Source organism: Octopus bimaculoides, chromosome 26 (genome assembly GCF_046866305.1).
Source record: "Octopus bimaculoides isolate indiv1 chromosome 26, ASM4686630v1, whole genome shotgun sequence".
Classification (NCBI taxonomy): domain Eukaryota; kingdom Metazoa; phylum Mollusca; class Cephalopoda; order Octopoda; family Octopodidae; genus Octopus; species Octopus bimaculoides.
Genome location: NC_142953.1, coordinates 19,732,966 through 19,752,010, shown reverse-complemented (window position 1 = coordinate 19,752,010; position 19,045 = coordinate 19,732,966). Strand labels below are relative to the sequence as shown.

Here is a 19,045-nt window from a genome sequence, read left to right as displayed (position 1 = left end):
CCAACATTGCTGTGTCCCCACCACTTGACACCTTGGCAAAAGAGACCAAAAGATTCATATTTCAATGTCCATTATTTTTGTTATTGTGTTGTTGTTTTTGTTGCTACTGCTATTGTTGTGATGATTGTGGTTAAGAAACAGTTGAACACAGTACATTATTATTTCTTTTATGTTAAAAGTCAGGACATTACCTAACACTGCAGGTGCAGAAGCTGTCTTTATTGCATGTATGGAAATACTTTTAGAAACGTTATCAATGTGTTTTCAATTGAACTCAAGTTTATGGTTTGTAATTTACATGCCATAGGTTAGTCTGCATTTGGTTTTGTTTGTTTACTTATTTCCATTTCAAAGTTTATTTCTGTTGTTGTTGTTATTGTCAGCATTATAACTTTCGATAACAAACAGTTTCTGATAATTTCCCATTGAAAAGTATTCAAAAGATTACAATCTAAATATGAGACAAAAACTAAGAACACTGAAAACATGCATCTATTGCTCCCTCCTACTGCCCCCTTTGATCCCTTTGTAAGTTTTCCAAAGCCCCAGTTTTGCAAAGCATTACTTCATGCTATTGAAACATATGTGGTGAATGCAGAAAATCTGCATTAAGACTGGAGAGAAAAAGTGATATGAATAAATTTTAATTGATAAAATTTCACTGCATTAAAAGTGTTTACATGTGGCCTTCAGTCCATCACGTCTTAATTTATATCATGCAAATTCATGCCATTGTTCTCTCTGACTTATCTCCCTTAGTTCATTAAAAAAAATTTTAATTATACAAAATGTACTGACTCAAATTTATTTGCTGTAGTTTTTCTATATGTAAAAATCAGTGTCACTTGGAATAACTAAACTATCCTAATGAGGTCTAACAGACTGAAGCATAACCATTGTTGTCCCCATTACCTGCAAATAAAGACCAGACTTCCCTTCTTGATAATCATTTAAATTACTTTGAGAAATTAATTCCATTGCCTTAAAATTTCTTCTCTTTTTTCTTTAAGAGTCTCAAAGAATTGCCCCTAGATTTTTCCTTTCTTCATCTAAAAATGAAATTCCAATAAGTATTTTTCATAAATGAACCCTTAAATTATTTATGCAAAATCTTAATCTCAGAGTAAACTTTACTGCTTTAGCCATTTTAGAAAATATTACTTTTATATCCACTTTCATACGTTGACATTAATTGGAAAAGTTGTTGAAACTTTCAAATAATGATTTATTGATTGATTACAGATATTGATTTTGCACCTGTTTGCCTTTCTCATTACTGACTACACAACTGTGAATTGAACCTCTAAGCATAGAATAATGTGTCTTTCCTGGGGACTGAATGGCATTAATAAGATTTGAACTCCTGAAATTGATCTTTGATAGTTGAGCACATTAATCTCATTAGTCCTTATTCTTTCATGTATGTGTGAGTGTGTGAGTGCATGTGTGTATGTGTGTGTGCATGTGTGTACATGTGTGTGTGTGTGTGTGTGTGTGTGTGTGTGCCAAACAATAGAATTTTCGTAATGTGTTTAAAAGGAAAATAAAACAAGCAAAACATGAAAAACATAAAAATAGTCCAAAGGCAAACAGCTTACTTTTCATCAATTTGACAATTGTCTCATTACAGTAATTCCAGGTGCATAGACCATAATACATTTCTCGAAGACCATGATTTTGAACGATTGCCTTAAACAGAACAATTCAGTAAAATTAACCAGAGTAGAATATATAAAATAGGTTAAAAATGATGACGTTGATGATGATGATGATGATGATGACATGATGACAACGATGATGATGATGACAATGATGATGATAATGACAGTGATGATGATGGTTATGGTGATACTAAAGTATTTATGGTGTACAGTCAGAACTTTGGAGTAGTACACACACACACACACAATTATTAAGGGCTTAAATACTGGATTTTTGTACCTTTGACCTTTATATTGCCAAAGGTAAAGGATTAAATCCAATAATAGCAAAAGCAACAAGAAAACTCTCACACCTTGTGCCTCCCCAACGAAAGAGAAACACCTACAGGCTTGTTTCCAAAGTTCTTCATGCATGAATAAATTATTTATTTTCAGTTTGGTTCAATGGCTCTAAAACCCCTGAAAACAGATCAAGAAAGCTGACATTTTTATGCCGTAGCTTCGATATAGGGCTTTCCAAGAAAGCATAGCATGCCAAGATCAGATGATGATCAAGGTGTACACAAATAATTAAATGAACAAATGAAATTAAACATTTGTTTTTCAATCAACATATACTTTATTTGCTGAACAAAAAGTATTGAATGACTCAAAAAGGTATAGTATAGCATAGGTATCATGCCAAGATCAGATGATGATCAAGGTGTACTACCCTGGCTGGGCTTACTCCATCACCTCAGTGTAATGCTGGTTGCCCTTCATAAACATCAGCCTCTCAAAGTTACCATCTGACAGAGTGGCTCCTTTGGCCCTCAAAATATCTTTGCCTATAAAGAATAAGTGCTCAACTGCAGCACTGGTTGGGATGGTGGTGTTATACTTGGTAAACAGGTCAATCCAGACCCTCTTACCCAAAAAGGCCACTTCAATCAGGCCTTCAAGATGGCCTCCAGCCAGGTCTTCACCAAGTTCTGCAACTTGAATTTCAGTGACCCATGGCTCCTGCTCTCCCGAAAACAAAGTGATGTTGCTGAAAGAATCATTTCCCTTGTCCTCATTGCTGTTGCTGCTTTCCTCATTGGTCTCCATTGGGGCTGTCTCTGTGGCTTTCTCTATCACATTCCTCACTCTGCTAACCTGGCTGTTATTATATTGCTCCAGCCAGAACAAGAAAAACTTGGGATGGAAGGTAATGGCCAGCTGGCTCTCCAAGTCTTCTAGGAGGAGTGCAAGTCTTTTTGTGATGCCTGCCTGTATTGCGTCCACTAGAGGAATGCAGTACAGGAGATGTCTGGACTTGGCCTCCTTCGACTTCATGATGGTAGTCAGTACAGTTGGCAGAAGGCTCCCACGATCAACCTGGTCCTCCCACTGCATTTTATCCAAGGCCTTGGTAACATTGGACATTACCTGGGCATACTCTGTCAGGAAGACAACATCAGAATCAGTGAAGGTCTGCAGCTTCAGCTGTGTCATCACCTTGTGGAGAGTTACCCTATTCTTCTTCAGCAGGTTTTTGAGGGCAACAGCGTCATAGGTAGAGTTCCAGGACCACTGACTTCCTCCAGAATGCTGTCTGCTGCCTCTGTGCTGTGAGTCTGCCCAACCTTGGGATCCATGTCCAGGTCCTCGTCCTCAACGCCCTCCTCATCTAGATCGGTAGTAGCCTCTGGAGTGTCTGGAAAGGATTCAGTTTCTGTACCAAACTGCATAAATGCCTTAACAAAGTTTTTGCCATCGTCCATCGTGGTCCTGGTCACCTTGTCTTGCAGATGCAACTTGTAATGGGTGTCCACCATGGCTAGATGTGATGTCTTCTGAGCTGAGAGAAGGCCAGGATGGCATGTTGTCTCATGCAGGTCTTGGAGTTCAGCCAGTGTGCTGTCATCCCCAGGTAGAACCTATTGTGGTCTACCCAACAGTCCGTGGTGGTCGTCATCCATGGGACATCCTTGAGCAATCTGTAATAAAAAAAATGTTAAATTGTAAAGAGACTTAATTTGTAAAGTTAAAAACTCTAGATTATATATATATATATATATATATATATATATGTAGTGAAACTACCTACCGCCATTAGATACAAACTACTATCGCCATTACATACAATCTTCTCATTTAAATATAAATAAATGCGAGCGTAGTAGAGAACCCATTCCTTGTCCATCACGTGACTGATCATTATTCGAATCGGCAACTTCTTCGAACCGTTCCCGCCAGAACGCAAACTGACCAATCACGGCCCCTAGTAAGGTCACGTGATGGAGAATATTTCTACCATCTGGTGAGCCAATAGTTTGTTATAAATAGCTTTAACTCGGCAGCCAAATTCGTCTCGGTCCAGTTTCTCTTTGAGAACTGTTCCGTGTACCACACGACAGCAGCAGCACTTCCAGCGATCACTTCAGCAGCTTCGTCCAGCCACGATGACCTCCGCCGTCGCCACATCAGCAACAAGAGTCTACTACTATTATCCCACATCATCATCATGACCAACACGATTAATACCAAGCAGCCTCTACGCTACCAGCGTCAACACGATTTACTATGTACACCAAACCAAACTCCGCGGCCCAAATCTCTCTCTTCGATTCTGTTAGGTGACTTAGCTTCACCACAGTAAACAAACAGACAAGAGAACCACAGCCAACGACGAACATCTGTATAACAAGAATCACGGCTAGGCATCGATGCCTCGACATCACAACTAGTGATCAGCTCTGCCAAACTCAGCCTCCCTCACTTTCACATACAGAACTTTTCCTATAGTGTACTAACGAACTGGTATAATTGTCCACGTGTTATTGACTCTCTTTCTCTCTGCTGTAATATTTCTCATACACACTTTTCTTTGTATGACGGCCTGTCTTTGATTATGTTCTTATATGTCGCATTCACACTCTCACACAGACATACATCTTTAACGCTACAATAAATATATCTGTTATTCATCTAATACGGTTGTGGTCTTTCATTACTGGTCACATATGTTATCGTAGCATAACATATCATCTATATCCTATTTGATATATCTTTGTATGTTCGACCGTGTGACACGTTTAAATAAAAGGAGTCCTCTGTTTTTCCATTCGTCACCATATCTCCTTTTATGAGTTCGCACGGTCCTCCCTAACATATATATATATATATATATATATATATATATAATCAAGGTGGTTAGCAGCAATTTAAAACTAGCATGAAAATAATTCACCAAAACTAAGAGTGCAATGACCACCAGCATTGCTAGAAATAAGAGTCATAGACTCCTTGGCTACAAAAGTCTCTTTGTATTGACTGGGGAGAAAACCCTCCTCATTATGAGCAAGATGCATTAGATGAGCTTGCTAATTTCGTATAGGAAATTAATACTAATCAGTAATGCTCACACCATCACAGCTGGTAGAGGCCAACTCACCTTGTAATTATTATGGATAATGCCATTGGAATCAGTGACTGATTTCACAAAATTGCTAGGTGAAAATTATAAAATAATCAAGGAGTCTAGCAGCAATTTAAAACCAATGAGGAAATAATTCACTGTCCCTGTATATAAACTAATGCAGAGTATGAACAAACCCCACTAAAAAAAGAAAAAAAACACTAGACTCTCGTCCACATTTCCACGCAAGCTGAAATGGTTTTTGCGAGCAAGCAGTTTGTACAATTTTTGTGGGTGGAAGGAGACAGGACATTTGATTGCAGTATCTTATAACAATATTTTATTTATAGAAATCACAGAGTGCAGTTTAACATTTGTTACAAGGCTGTTCTAAATTCAAGAAAATATTGCTTATAATTTAAAGCCTTGGAAAAAGTGACACTACATTGATAGATGACACACTGGGAGTGAGGAATAACCAAGATGAGGGATGGAAAGATGGTCAGAATTTGGTAAGTTCAGAACTTAAGGTTCATTTATTCATTATTCCATTTAAAGACTGCTGTTTTGGCTGTCCAGATTTAATGATGAGTGGAAGATATATATGTATATATATATATATATATATATATATATATATATATATATATATATATATGTATATATATATATATATATATATATGTATATATATATATATATATATATATATTTGTGTGTGTGTGTGTGTGTGTGTGTGTGTGTGTATAAAAGGATCTTAGAGTAAACCCAGCTAAAACCAAAGTCCTAATCGGTAGGAAGGTAGACTGTATGACGCATGTGTACGAACAGCCATGCTACATGGCAGTGAAACATGGGCTGTGACTGCTGAGGATATGCGTAAGCTTGCAAGGAATGAAGCCAGTATGCTGCACTGGATGTGTAATGTCAGTGTGCATATCCGACAGTGTGTAAGTATCTTGAGAGAAAAGCTGAACATAAGAAGCATCAGTTGTGGTGTGCAAGAGAGACGACTGTGCTGGTATGGTCATGTGATATGAATGGATGAGGATAGCTGTGTGAAAAAGTGTCACACCCTAGCAGTTGAGGGAAATTGTGGAAAAGGTAGACCCAGGAAGACCTGGGATGAGGTAGTGAAACACGACCTTCGAACATTAGGCCTCACCAAGGCAATGACTAGTAACCGAGACCTTTGGAAATATGCTGTGCGTGAGAAGACCTGGCAAGCCAAGTGAGACCATAACCTGTTGGCGTATGCCAGTGGTATAACTAGCCCACTTATTCGTACCTTTCTTTCAATGGACACTAAACTCTGCTTGTGAAGACCTGTTGAGGCAAGTGAAATCGGAATCAAATTTGATGATAGCACCGCATGACTGGCATCCACGCCAGTAGAGCGCTAAGAGCATCATCCGAGCATGATCGTGGCCAGGGCTGCTGTGTGGGCTTCCATACTAGTGGCACATAAAAAGCACCATTCAAGCATGATCGCTACCAGCGTCACCTTATTGGATCCTGCACAGGTGACACATAAAAAAACCATTTGAGCGTGGCCATTACCAGTACTGCCTGACAGGCCCTCGAGCCGGTGGCATGTAAAAGCGCCCACTGCACTCTTGGAGTGGTTGGCTTTAGGAAGGGCATCCAGCCATAGAAACCTTGCCAGATCAAATTGGAGCCTGGTGCAGCCATCTGGCTCACTAGTCCCCAGTCAAATCGTCCAACCCATGCCAGCATGGAAAGTGGACATTAAATGACGATGATGATGATGATACACACACACACACACACACATACATACACACATACAGAGAAATAATCAGGAAATGGAGAAAACCTCAGATTAACAAACACATTAATGGGACCACATTTAAAGCTTATTTTTTAATATACAAAGCATGACATAACAAATAGGTGATGTGACAAATCTTACGGCTGTTTTTGCATCCTTTTTCAAGTGGTGCCTATAAATAATTGCGAAAATAAAATTCTACGTTTTTGTAGGACATTCAGATCAAGGCACGAAGATTATATGCATATATATATACATATATATATTACCTTTCTTTCATTGGACACTAAACTCTGCTTGTGAAGACCTGTTGGGGCAAGTGAAATCGGAATCAAATTTGATGACAGCACCGCATGACTGGCATCCGTGCTAGTGGAGCGCTAAGAGCACCATCCGAGCATAATCGTGGCCTCCCCTGTGCTGGTGGCATGTAAAAAGCACCATTTGAGCGTGATCGTTACCAATGTTACCTTACTGGCACTTGTGTCAGTGGTATGTTGAAAACACCATTTGAGCATGGCCATTTCCAGTACTGTCTGACTGGCCCTCGAGTCGGTGGCACGTAAAAGCACCCACTACATTCTTGGGGTGGTTGGCTTTAGGAAGGGCATCCAGTTGTAGAAACTCTGCCAGATTAGATTGGGGCCTGGTGCAGCCATCTGACCCACTAGTCCCCAGACAAACGGTCCAACCCATGCCAGCATTGAAAGCAGACGTAAATGATGATGATATATATGTGTGTGTGTGTACATATATATATACATATATAAATATAAATGTATTATTTATATATATCGTTTAATGTCCGCTTTCCACGCTAGCATGGGTTATATATATATATGTATGTAAGAAATAGCGTTCTTTTTGCTACAACTTTAAAAATTTTGTTCGGTTTTTGTAATTGTGGAATTTTTTCACCGTGAACGGTTTGTGTTTTTAAACCAAATGTATTTTTCCTGATGTTATATTTATTCCTGTATGATGTGTAAAGAAATTTTGATTTATTAAGTCTCTTAATGAATTCTTTATACTGAAATAAATATTGAAGAAGATAAATATGTTCATTTGAATATATACGTTTTTGCGTCGTAACTCCTTTATTATTATTTATATATATATATATACCGGAGTAAGCACATAAATGTGCAACAAGGTGGAGAAAAGAGTACTCAAATACCAGAGGTAGAGTAATATGCTTTATTTAAAAGCATCAGAAATATAACAAAAAGCTGTTACTCAGAGTTTCACGTTCCCGTTCATCGGACAGTTTTGTTAGAAATGGGAGAGAAATAACGATGCAATCAAAACTAATATAAATTAAAAAAACATGGATCTGTTTCATTGGTTGTTTCAAATAACGGTCTTAAGGTATGCAATGAACAAAATAAACAAAACAAATGAATTCAATATAGATTCATCCTATTTTTAAAAAATCAAAGAAAACCTTAAATTGGAAAGTGGGTTCAAAATACATATTGTAAATAATTATATTCGAATTATCGCTCAATTAACACATTAAAATTAAAATAAAATTTACGCTGCATTAAAATAAAAATAAAAATTTTACAACAGCATATACGCATACAAAACTATCTACAACATACATATATACATCAAAATACACAGATGCATATGTACAGACAATATACGTATAGAGGCATATATTTGTAAGACATAAATACATGCACGTGTATACATGTTTACATATACATATATGCACGCAATCATGCTCGCATACGAAAATATTCAGCATTAGAAGAGACAAGTGTATCTTAAACTTATGGAGGGGCGAAGTAAGAGTTGAGAAGACTAACGTATAGATAAAGGACGTTACTAATGCAGAAAGGGAGATAGCATGGTTTTTCGTGAGGAAAGAAAGAAAGAAAGAAGGGAAGAAAGAAATAGAGAAAGAAGGAAAGAAAGAAAGAAGGACGTAGAGTGTATATAACAAACGCACACAAAATTGGATTATGTATATATGTGTATACAAAAATGTATTGATACAACCACCGAAAAACAAATTAATGTTATATCCCTATCTCCCGAGCTGGGTTTGAAACCGTATTCTGGTTGTTGAGGACAATGGTATTCCTTTGTCCTGTCAACAAGCACAGCTATTTTTAGCGTAGGTGTGATCGATGACTCTTTCCGGTCATCAAAAGTTCAGAAAAACAAGTTAGGAATTGTACTAAACTGACCCAGCTTTGGAGGGAGTAAGGTAGCACTGTTGAGCTACGGTATTTGTGATAAATACGACAGCGAGATTTGGGATCGAGCAGTTGGCGCGAGGCGGTTGGCCAGAGCAGTTGGCCAGGGAGTTGGATGAAGAACGTCAGCCAGTGAAGATGTACAGCAGTTGATGTGAAGGCCAGTGGAGCCAGTGAAGATGAACAGTGATAAGTCTGACAAAGAGAGGCCGAGAGAGAGAGCCTATGGTCAGCAGGTACGAGTCAGCAGAAATGCATAGAGTCTCAGAGAGAGAGGGACAGAGACATGAAACTGTGTGACAGGCAAAAAAAAAAAGATTGTAGTTGGTCACTTCTTGTGGATTGTAGTAGGAGCTTTGAAGGAAAGGAAATTCTTGCGGTAAAGGTTTGTGTAAATATTCTTCAAAGAAAAATGTACTTGTCGTTACATGATGTTAAAAGAACTGTTAACTTTTGTGTGATGTTAACTGGTGGAAAAGAAAAGAAAAACAATGAAGTGAAAGAACTTTTAATTTACTTGATATACAAACTCTTGATTGTAAACTTGTCATTATGCAATGTTCTGAAACCTTTGTTAAATGCTATTGAATTGTTGTTACGCAATGTTTTGTATTGATGATGTATTGTTTTGATGTAAAAAGAAAACAAGTTAGTTCCACTACCCAACGTATGGTCTCCGTGTTATTTCTTCCTCCTTTTGCCTGTTGTCTTCGTTACATGCTCTGGCTGGGCTTATTAGTCGTGGCGAACATCCCGACTCACTGAGCGTCGACGTTTGCACGCGCACGAGTTTTCTCTTCATCGAGGTGCTTCGCGTGCAGGCGTTCGTAACAGTATATTAGCATCATGTATACAGATATATAGGGATGAATATATATGCACAGCTACAATGCAGACATCCACATAAAAAACTTTTAGGTCTTAACGTGTATATTTTTAAAGAAATTGCTGAGTTATAATAGCGAAAATACATTCATAATAGAATCCCATATATCGAACCATCCATAAAAATGGTTAAATTCATTTACAAAATATTTAAAAATAAATAAAAATAAAAACAATAAAACTATGCATATAACAGTCGAAAGCATTCTTAAAAATATAGGGATCTATACAATATTCTTGCAATGCGAAGTAAATCATGCATAATGAGATACAAATCCAATAGTGAGATTGCAAACTGGTTTCAAGGAGTCAAAAATTATCAAAAATATACTACCCATATGGTATGTTATTAGCTGACATTTTAAATTTAGACGCATGTCTACATGAATTTAAAAGTTTGTGTCTTTGGTTTAAAGCTTTCTTGTCTTGGAATAAAATATGGAATTTCTCTAATAGACACAAATCACATTTAATTGGTCTTTTGTGGGCACCGTGCCTGTAAGGCGATGCTCTACCTAAAATCCTCCATGTCACGTTGAAAGGTCGGGTTTTGCTTTCTTTTAATTGCCAGGCGTATTTAGCCAGGCTAGTCTTTGTCCTATTTTCGGGGTATCTGAATGAATTTTCAGAAGCCCCTGTATAAGTTCTATATTCGTGTGAGCCTTCTATCTGGACTTTGGCTCTATACACGATACCTTTATCCAGACGTCTCTCTTCCAATGGACAGGAGGTTCCATCTTTGCAATTGCAGCTTTTTGGAAAAGAATCGTCATTATGGGTTGTAGCAATTATCTTGTTGTGCTGGCTAATCAAAGAGGCGGAGTTTTTGCAGCAAGAATAGCTGATCTTAAGCGTTCTTCTATTGAATATTCTATACAACTTATGGTCAGGTTGAAAGTGTCTAGAGACTAATTTTAAAAATTCATTACCTATATTAGTTCTTACGGCCATATTGAAAGCTGAGTTGAACCACAAAACTTTCCTAGGCGGATATATATATATATATATATATATATATATATATATATTTATGTGTATTTCTTCTATCTTAATGAATAAAAATTCTTCTGATAGAATAAATGGGTTAATAGAAACCAATGTAGCAAAGAACACAAAATAACTGTGGTTAGCTCCTGTTTTTAAGGCAGGAACTCCTTGAAATTTTGGGTATTTGAGTATATTTAAGAATTTAAGGATTGGAGAAAACGCATGTTATAATTGCATACTTTATTCCTACATATGTTTCAAAGGATTACAACCTGTGTGCATGTGTATGTATGTGTGAGGGGGGGGTGCATGTATGTTTGTAAGTATATATATATATATATATATATATATATATATATATATACATATATTTATATATATATATATATATATATATATATATATATATATATATATATATATATATATATATGTGTGTGTATATGTGTACAAATCTACGTATATGTAAGCATGTATAATTGTGTATGTATTTGTATAAAACCATATATATATATATACGTTATTAAGTTCTGTATGTAAGTGCATATTTCTATATGTATATGTGTGTGTATGTATTTATGTATGTATGCGTGTATGTGTGTTTATGTATGTATATGTATGTGCACATGTGTGTATGTGTATATATGTGTATGTGTGTGTGTGTGCACAAAAAAATATATATGTATGTACATGTATGTGTGTGTATATGTATATGTATGCATGCACACACACACATATATGGATATGTGGATGTATGTATGTGGGTGTGTGTATGTATGTATATATAAAACACTTGAGTTACTTTTCTTTTATATGTACACATATATATATATGTGTATATATATATGTATATATGTATATGTATTTGTATGTATTTATGTATGTGCATACGTGTGTTTGCGTATGTATTCATGTATGTATATGTATATACGAATCTGTTTATTTGATTAGGTAATAGGCGTAGATGTATAGCTATGTGTATGTGCATAAATATATTTCTATTTATACATGTGTGTATATGTAGATGGATACATGTGTGTATATGGGGACACGCACACATGTGTATATTTGTATATGCGTAGGTACATATGCGCATATGTATAAATGTGGACGTATGAGTGTGTGTATATACACAAGTGTGTATGTATATGTATATATGTGTGTGTGTGTGTATATATATGTGTATATATATGTATACATATGTATATATGGGTGCACATGTGTATGTATGTGTATATGCACATATATGCATGTATATGTGTGTGTGTGTGTGTGTGTGTATCAGTATGCATGTATATGTGTGTGTCTGTGTATGTATGTATGCATGTACGCTCTTACACATTGATTGGTATGTGTTGTCCAACCCACTATCCGGCAGCGTCCAATTCTCTAACGGTTTTTTTCAAATGAATCAAGTCATAACCTTATCCATCTCTTGTTTTCATAATCGGTCATAATGTCTTACGTTTAAGATGATTCCCATGCTTTCCCTGATGAGAAGGTTACAATTTTAATATCAAAGATCCCAATGGATCACACAGGTTGTAATCCTTTGAAACATATGTAGGAATAAAGTATGCAATTATAACATGCGTTTTCTCCACTCCTTAAATTCTTATATATATATATATATATATACCATATATTATATATTATAATGTTTATTTCAATTAGCTATTATACATTTCATTGCATAAATTAAGAAAATATGAAGTATGCCATAATAATAATTAAATAATCTAGTATAACTTTAATTAATAAACACCTTGTAAGATACTCCTCTAGACTATTTATAGCTGGCCAAGATAATCCTGTCCAGAGTGCGGTGGGGTATTGACATCTTGCTGGGGTTCAGCATCTTGATGAAGCTGACCAAGGTGGAGGACTACACTACATGCAGCAGTAGCATGTTGTCGACAAACAGGTCTACAATCCTTCTGTCCCCCATAGACTGACAGACACCAGTGCCAGCACGCTTTCTTTGCACATGGCTGTGATGACTGGCTCCTGGCACTGCTGCCAGAAGATTGTCTGTGTTTCCCGCAGGAAGTTCTGGCCTTGATCCTCTCCTCAAATTGGATGGCATGCCCTGGGTATTTCCTCTTGACATACAATTTCAAATAGTAGAGGCTCACCACTTGTTCCCTGATGGTGGCCTCCTTGGGCTGGCACATGATGCACCGGAATTAAAGGATTTTGATGTTCCTATTATTCCTTGACATAAGGACAAAGTAGTCTACCATGTGGGGCCATGGGTTCTGAGACTCCTGGCTCTCAATCTCAGTGACCTCTGCCTCTCCCACAACTGTTGTAGACTCTTCAACAGGCCCTTCATCCTCAGGTCAAACAAAAACGTCTTCACCTTCCATAAGGATAATGTACACTGCTGCAACTAACAATGTAAGGCTGTCTGTAATGTTACAAAATCATAAGTGAACAAAACTCAAAACTGCAGAATTACACAATGCTGGTCAACTTGCTGCTACTGTGTTGACCAATCACATCTTCTCCCAAGTAAAGGTAGTCAGCCAATAGCGTGCCTAACAGACTCTTTGAGACATGCCCACAACAGATAGGAACAAAGGTATGAATTTTGCCCTAAAGTTAGGATAACTACAATTAGTTTGTTCCTTATCAAGCCACACCTGGCTCATAGGATTGGTTTCCCAGTTTCCTTGGTGTATAGGTTCCCCACCTGCAAGATGCAGGAGGAAAGAGTGAGAGAAAGAGTCAGCAGTAGTTCGCTATTACCTTCTGCTGGAGCTGCATGGAGCTTAGGTGTTTTGCTCATAAACACACACATCACCCAGTCTGAGATTTGAACCCGCAATCCCTCAACCACGAGACCTCTGCTCTAGCCACTAGGCCATATGCCTCCCCTATAACTACATTTAGTGGAAGCTAATTGGTCCACTAACAGTTTCCAAAGTTAGCGACAATGCTAATCCGCTGAATGGAAATTTAGCTTTGCTAATTAGCTGTTAGCAGATTAGCAGAACCAGGCTGTGTGTGTGTGTATGTGTGTTTATATATATATAAATATATATATATATATATATATATGTATACACACACACACACACACACATATATATATACAAATATAGGTAGATAAATAGATAGATAGATAGAAGATAGATAGATAGATAGATAGATAGATAGAAAGATAGATAGATAGATAGATAGATAGATAGATAGATAGACAGACAGACAGAAAGATAGATAGATATAGTTTTCTCTTCAGTTATATGTAGGATCAACAAAGAAGCACTCACTACAGTCAGAAATAAATGTCATTTAATATACACGAAATTTGAAAAAGTGTTCCTGATATTTTTATGCTGTAGAGATTCAATAATTTGGCAGATTTATATAACATGCTTAAAGAATTGCATGGAGATGTATGCCATGTTATAATAATCTTCCAAAACATTGTATTTCTATGGTTTGAAATGATTTGCAGCTCTTAAAATTTAGTTCGTCATAAATGATGTGTGTGTGTGTGTGTGTGTGTGTGTGCCTGTGCGTATGTACTGTTTACTTACCTTATTGACTTTATCCTCATCAAATTCTACAAAACTTGGCTTTGTTGCATTGTCTAATTCAAATTCAGTCTTGAAACACTTTTGTTCCTTCTCACTTGTTATATTTACATATTTAACCTTGTCCAAAGAAATGCGAACAGAATTGTATTTCTCATGAAAGCAAAGTGTTACATTCCATATTGTGGCCTCAGTAACTAGAAAATGGTTTTAAAAAGTTAAAAAAACAAAGATTTATAAAATGTTTGGTAAGCATCAAAAAACTCTTATGATGTGAATAGTTATACTAGTATTGTAATTAAGTTCTCCCTTGATTATCACAGATTATAATTAGATAACAGTATTTCGTTATCAGGTAGAAATAAACCTAAGTTGCCATTGGCCAATAAAAATGACCAGGTAGCATCATCATAATCGTCGTCGTCGTCATCATTGTCATCATCATATATCATACATTTTTGCCGTATATTGATGAGACTAGAACGAAAGTCTTCCCAATTAAGTACGAGTCCTCCCATCGGATGAAGCCACAACATTACTTCATCCTAACTTTCTCATAGTGTTTTCTTGGCATTGCCCTTCCCCTACTGGATGGTCATTGGCCCACAGGAAACTCACCCATCCTTTGACAGGTCTTGATTTCAGTCCCACTGGCTCTCCAGATGCCCACCTCACAAGAGTAGTGAGCTATTCAAGTAGGGGAGCCAGTTTAGTTGCTGACCACCCAACCATGGAACAAGTGGTACTTGTCTACATGGTACCAGTACCAGCTCTCATCAGACTGTGGTGAGATCCATGACCTGAGTAACAGCATGTACCATGCTTTTTCTAATTGTTTCAGCTGCCTGTTTAATCCAGAGCAGACATGGGCACCCTCTGAGACCTCCTGCCTTTAATACTGTGTAACATCCAGGATGTGACAGCTAGAAGGAAAAAGGGCTGTACCAACACTAAACCCCAGTGTACTCAGCTGATAAAAGTCTTAGCATTAGGTTGGTACTTGTTTTCAGCCAAGTAGACCGGAGTGACATGAAATGAAGCACCTTGCTTAAGGAATATTTGAACTGGTTGGCTAGTTTAAATGGTAAAATGTTAAAATGTAGTTGGGTTGAGGTTATTGTTCAAGATACTAATACAGTTGAAACTGAATGGAAAACACAGGTGAGGGAAAGATAGTTCTTAATCATCCACACCCAACTACAATGATTGCTCAAATAAATAATAAAGAGAACTTACTTATTAACTGAGGGAATATTATGACTAAAATACTCCAATATGGAAGAAGCAACATGGTAGATGGAAGGAACTGGTTAGTCTTCAGAAATGGTGATTTTTTCCTTTTTCTTTTCTTCAAATATTTTGCAAGGCAAATAAAAATTCTGTATCAAATGTTCTGAGAGACGAATTTCGTTTAATTTCACTGCGTTCTTCTCTTCAACTGTTTTATACACTGGAAAGAAACAAAATATAAAGGAAACATAAACAGGATATTGTCTCTTGCCGCTTTATATTTTCAACCAATGAATACTTTGGCTTTCATAATTCTTGCTATTTCAAATTCTTGCAATTATTGGGATGTGGAGATGACGAAATTAAAAGTTTAGGAAAATATTTAATGCTTTTATTCTTTGTAATGTTTGAACAAGAACTTCCAATATATTAACTGGATTCTTGTACAGAATTCTTGAGACCTGAAGAATTCATACCATCATCATCATGATCATCATCATTTAACATCAGCTTTCCATGCTGGTTTGGGTTGGACGGCTTGATATGGATTTGGCTAGCAGGGAGCATCCCAGATTCCAAATGTCTGTTGTGGCATGGTTTTAATCCTGACGTCGATCGCCTAAAAAATGTGCTGGGTGCTCTTCAATGTGCCACTGGCACAGTGCGTCTGTGCAGCACCGGAATGGGTGCTTTGAAGTGGCACTGGCACCTGAAAGGACAAGGCTGCATGTGTGGAAGACGGCAATTTTACTCAGCAAGTGACCACATCTCCCGGTCCCTTGTTGTTTCCTCAGTGAGGCTTAACATCCAAAGATTCTTTCTCACCACTTTGTTCCACATCTTCTTGGCTCTACCCCTTCCACAGATACCCTCCATGATTAGAGCTCTGCACTTCTTTAGGCAGCTGCCCTCATCCCTACACATCACATGACCAAACTGGCACAGTCTTCTCTCTTGCATGCAACATCTGATGCCTCTCATACGCAGTCTTTCCCTTAAATCCTGTACAATCTCTAGTGCATGCACACCGACAGCCTCCATCCAGTAGAGCATGCTAGGTTCATTTCTTTCAAATATCCCTAAGTCTCCTGCAGTCAAAGCCCCTATTTCACTGCCATGTAACATACCTGTTTGTATACCAGTCTTTCACTTTGAGGGAGAGGCCCTTAGACACACACACACAAAGACACACACACACACACACACACACACACACACACAAATATATATATATATATAAATGTATATCTTTTATTTGTGTATTAAGTCTACCATTAGTTTCATGTTAAGGAATATCTCAACAATTATAAAGCCTATCACTAAAGACTTTGTTGTTTGTATTCGTTTTGGATTAAAGCACTTTTCATGTTTTAATCCAGATTGGAGGGGAAGACTCATGATTTGATATGATAGGCTAATGAGGTATTAACATGAAACCAATGGTAGCCTTAACATGCAAATAAACAATCTTCATCCACCAATGCAGTGTTGCGCACTCATTCTTGCCGTTTGATATTTTACATATAAATGTATTTATGTATATAGATATTTACATATAAATGTATGTATATATATTTGCATTTGTGTACTTTTTGGGATATTCTACTGATGAAGGTAAAGTCATTTTTATGTTACCCAACCAGAAATCATTTGATCTAGAATTAACCTCTCAAAAAATGTTGCTAAATCTTTTTTATTCACTTCTTCATTTTGAACCCTTGCTTATGGAATACGAAATGATGTCATTTTAGAATCATTTGACATTTATCTGTGGCATGTGGCTGCTGTTTTTAATTCCCCCAATTTATAATTTTATGTATATAATTATTAGGTTGGTGCATAATTATTGCGGCTTTTTTTTCAATGAATTTTATTCAACAAAAACAATAACAACATTCAACAAAAACATCTAACAGATCAGATTGGGGCCTGATGCAGCCTCCTGGCTTCCCAAACCCCAGTCGAACTATCCCACCCATGCCAGCATGGAAAACGAACGTTAAATGATGATGATGATGATATATATATATATATATATGTGTGTGTGTGTGTGTGTGTGTGTGTGTGTGTGTGTGTGTGTATGTGTGTGTGTGTGGCCGTTTTCGTGCGGGTGACACGTAAAAGCACCCACTACACTCTCTGAGTGGTTGGCGTTAGGAAGGGCATCCAGCTGTAGAAACTCTGCCAAATTAGATTGGAGCCTGGTGTTGCCATCCGGTTTCACCAGTCCTCAGTCAAATCGTCCAATCCATGCTAGCATGGAAGGCGGATGTTAAACGATGATGATGATGATATATATAATGTATAAATAAGGGCAAAAGAAAAATAACCTCTGCCAAACGTGCCAAGAAATAGACTTTTAACCGTCAATAACCACATATAATTCATTACTAAAAGCAAGAACACATACCGAAATGAAAAGATTCACTGAAGAAGTGTGACAAAATTTTCAGGACGATGGACAGGAGTTAAAATGATAACATAAAAACAGTAATAAACAAGTGAAGAAAAATTATATAATGCTTGTGTGGTTATTGATGATTTAAAGTCTATTTCTCGGCATATTGGCATAAGAATTTTTTCTTTTGCCATTATTTATAAGTTGTTTATAATTTTCACCTTAAAAGGTATTTTTTAATATGCTGGCCACTGATAAAATTTTTTTAAAATTTCATTAACCGAGACCTTTGGAAATATGCTGTGCGGGAGAAGACCCGGCAAGCCAAGGGAGACCAAAATCCAAGGCCTCTGCCAAGGATGTAGCCAGCCCACTTATGCATACCTTTTCTCCATTGGACACTAAACTCCGCTTGCGAAGACCTGTTGAGACAAGTGAAATCGAAATCGAAATTCGACGACTGGCCCCCATGCCAACATCTCCTCCATTGGACACTAAACTCTGCTTGTGAAGACCTGTTGGGACAAGCGAAAGCAAAATCATGATGGCACCACCGTTCGAGCGTGATCGTTACTAGCGTGGCGTTCCTGGTATTTGTGCCGGTGGCACGTGAAAAGTCATTTGAGTGAGATCGTTGCAAGTACCGCTGGACTGGCTCCTGTGCAGGTGGCACGTAATAGCACCCACTACACTCTCGGAGTGGTTGGCATTAGGAAGGGCATCCAGCTGTAGAAATTCTGCCAAATCAGATTGGAGCCTGGTGTAGCCATCTGGTTCACCAGTCCTCAGTCAAATCGTCCAACCCATGCTAGCATGGAAAGCAGACGTTAAACGATGATGATGATGATGATGATAAGGAAAATAAGACAAGGTAGAAAATGCTAAAATAACTTTATCATGAAATACATTTTAGTTTTAGTACTGGTTTCTGTCTTTTAGACTTTTTCATCTCAGTGTAAAA

General features: G+C 37.2%; 2 protein-coding genes across 6 annotated transcripts in view; one reads left to right on the top strand and one right to left on the bottom strand.

Annotated features, from left to right (window-relative positions):
- Positions 1–19,045, bottom strand: part of LOC106878198 (uncharacterized) — a 110,303-nt gene that overhangs the window by 36,343 nt on the left and 54,915 nt on the right. For 2 of the 4 annotated variants that reach the window (XM_089342402.1, XM_089342401.1), the window contains exons 3-5: positions 15,693–15,906; positions 14,460–14,653; positions 1,599–1,689 (exon numbers count right to left, since the gene is read on the bottom strand). In XM_089342402.1, the coding sequence (XP_089198528.1) occupies positions 1,599–1,689; positions 14,460–14,653; positions 15,693–15,747 (340 nt within the window). In that variant the 5' untranslated portion in view covers positions 15,748–15,906. The remainder of the gene's footprint in view (positions 1–1,598; positions 1,690–14,459; positions 14,654–15,692; positions 15,907–19,045) is intronic. The other 2 variants (XM_089342403.1, XM_089342404.1) reach the window with 2 other exon arrangements.
- Positions 4,824–19,045, top strand: part of LOC106874665 (uncharacterized) — a 65,944-nt gene continuing 51,722 nt past the window's right edge. Inside the window, exon 1 of one of the 2 annotated variants that reach the window (XM_089342399.1) lies at positions 4,824–5,555. The gene's annotated coding sequence lies outside the window, so the exon portion shown is untranslated. The remainder of the gene's footprint in view (positions 5,556–19,045) is intronic. The other variant, XM_089342400.1, reaches the window with a different exon arrangement.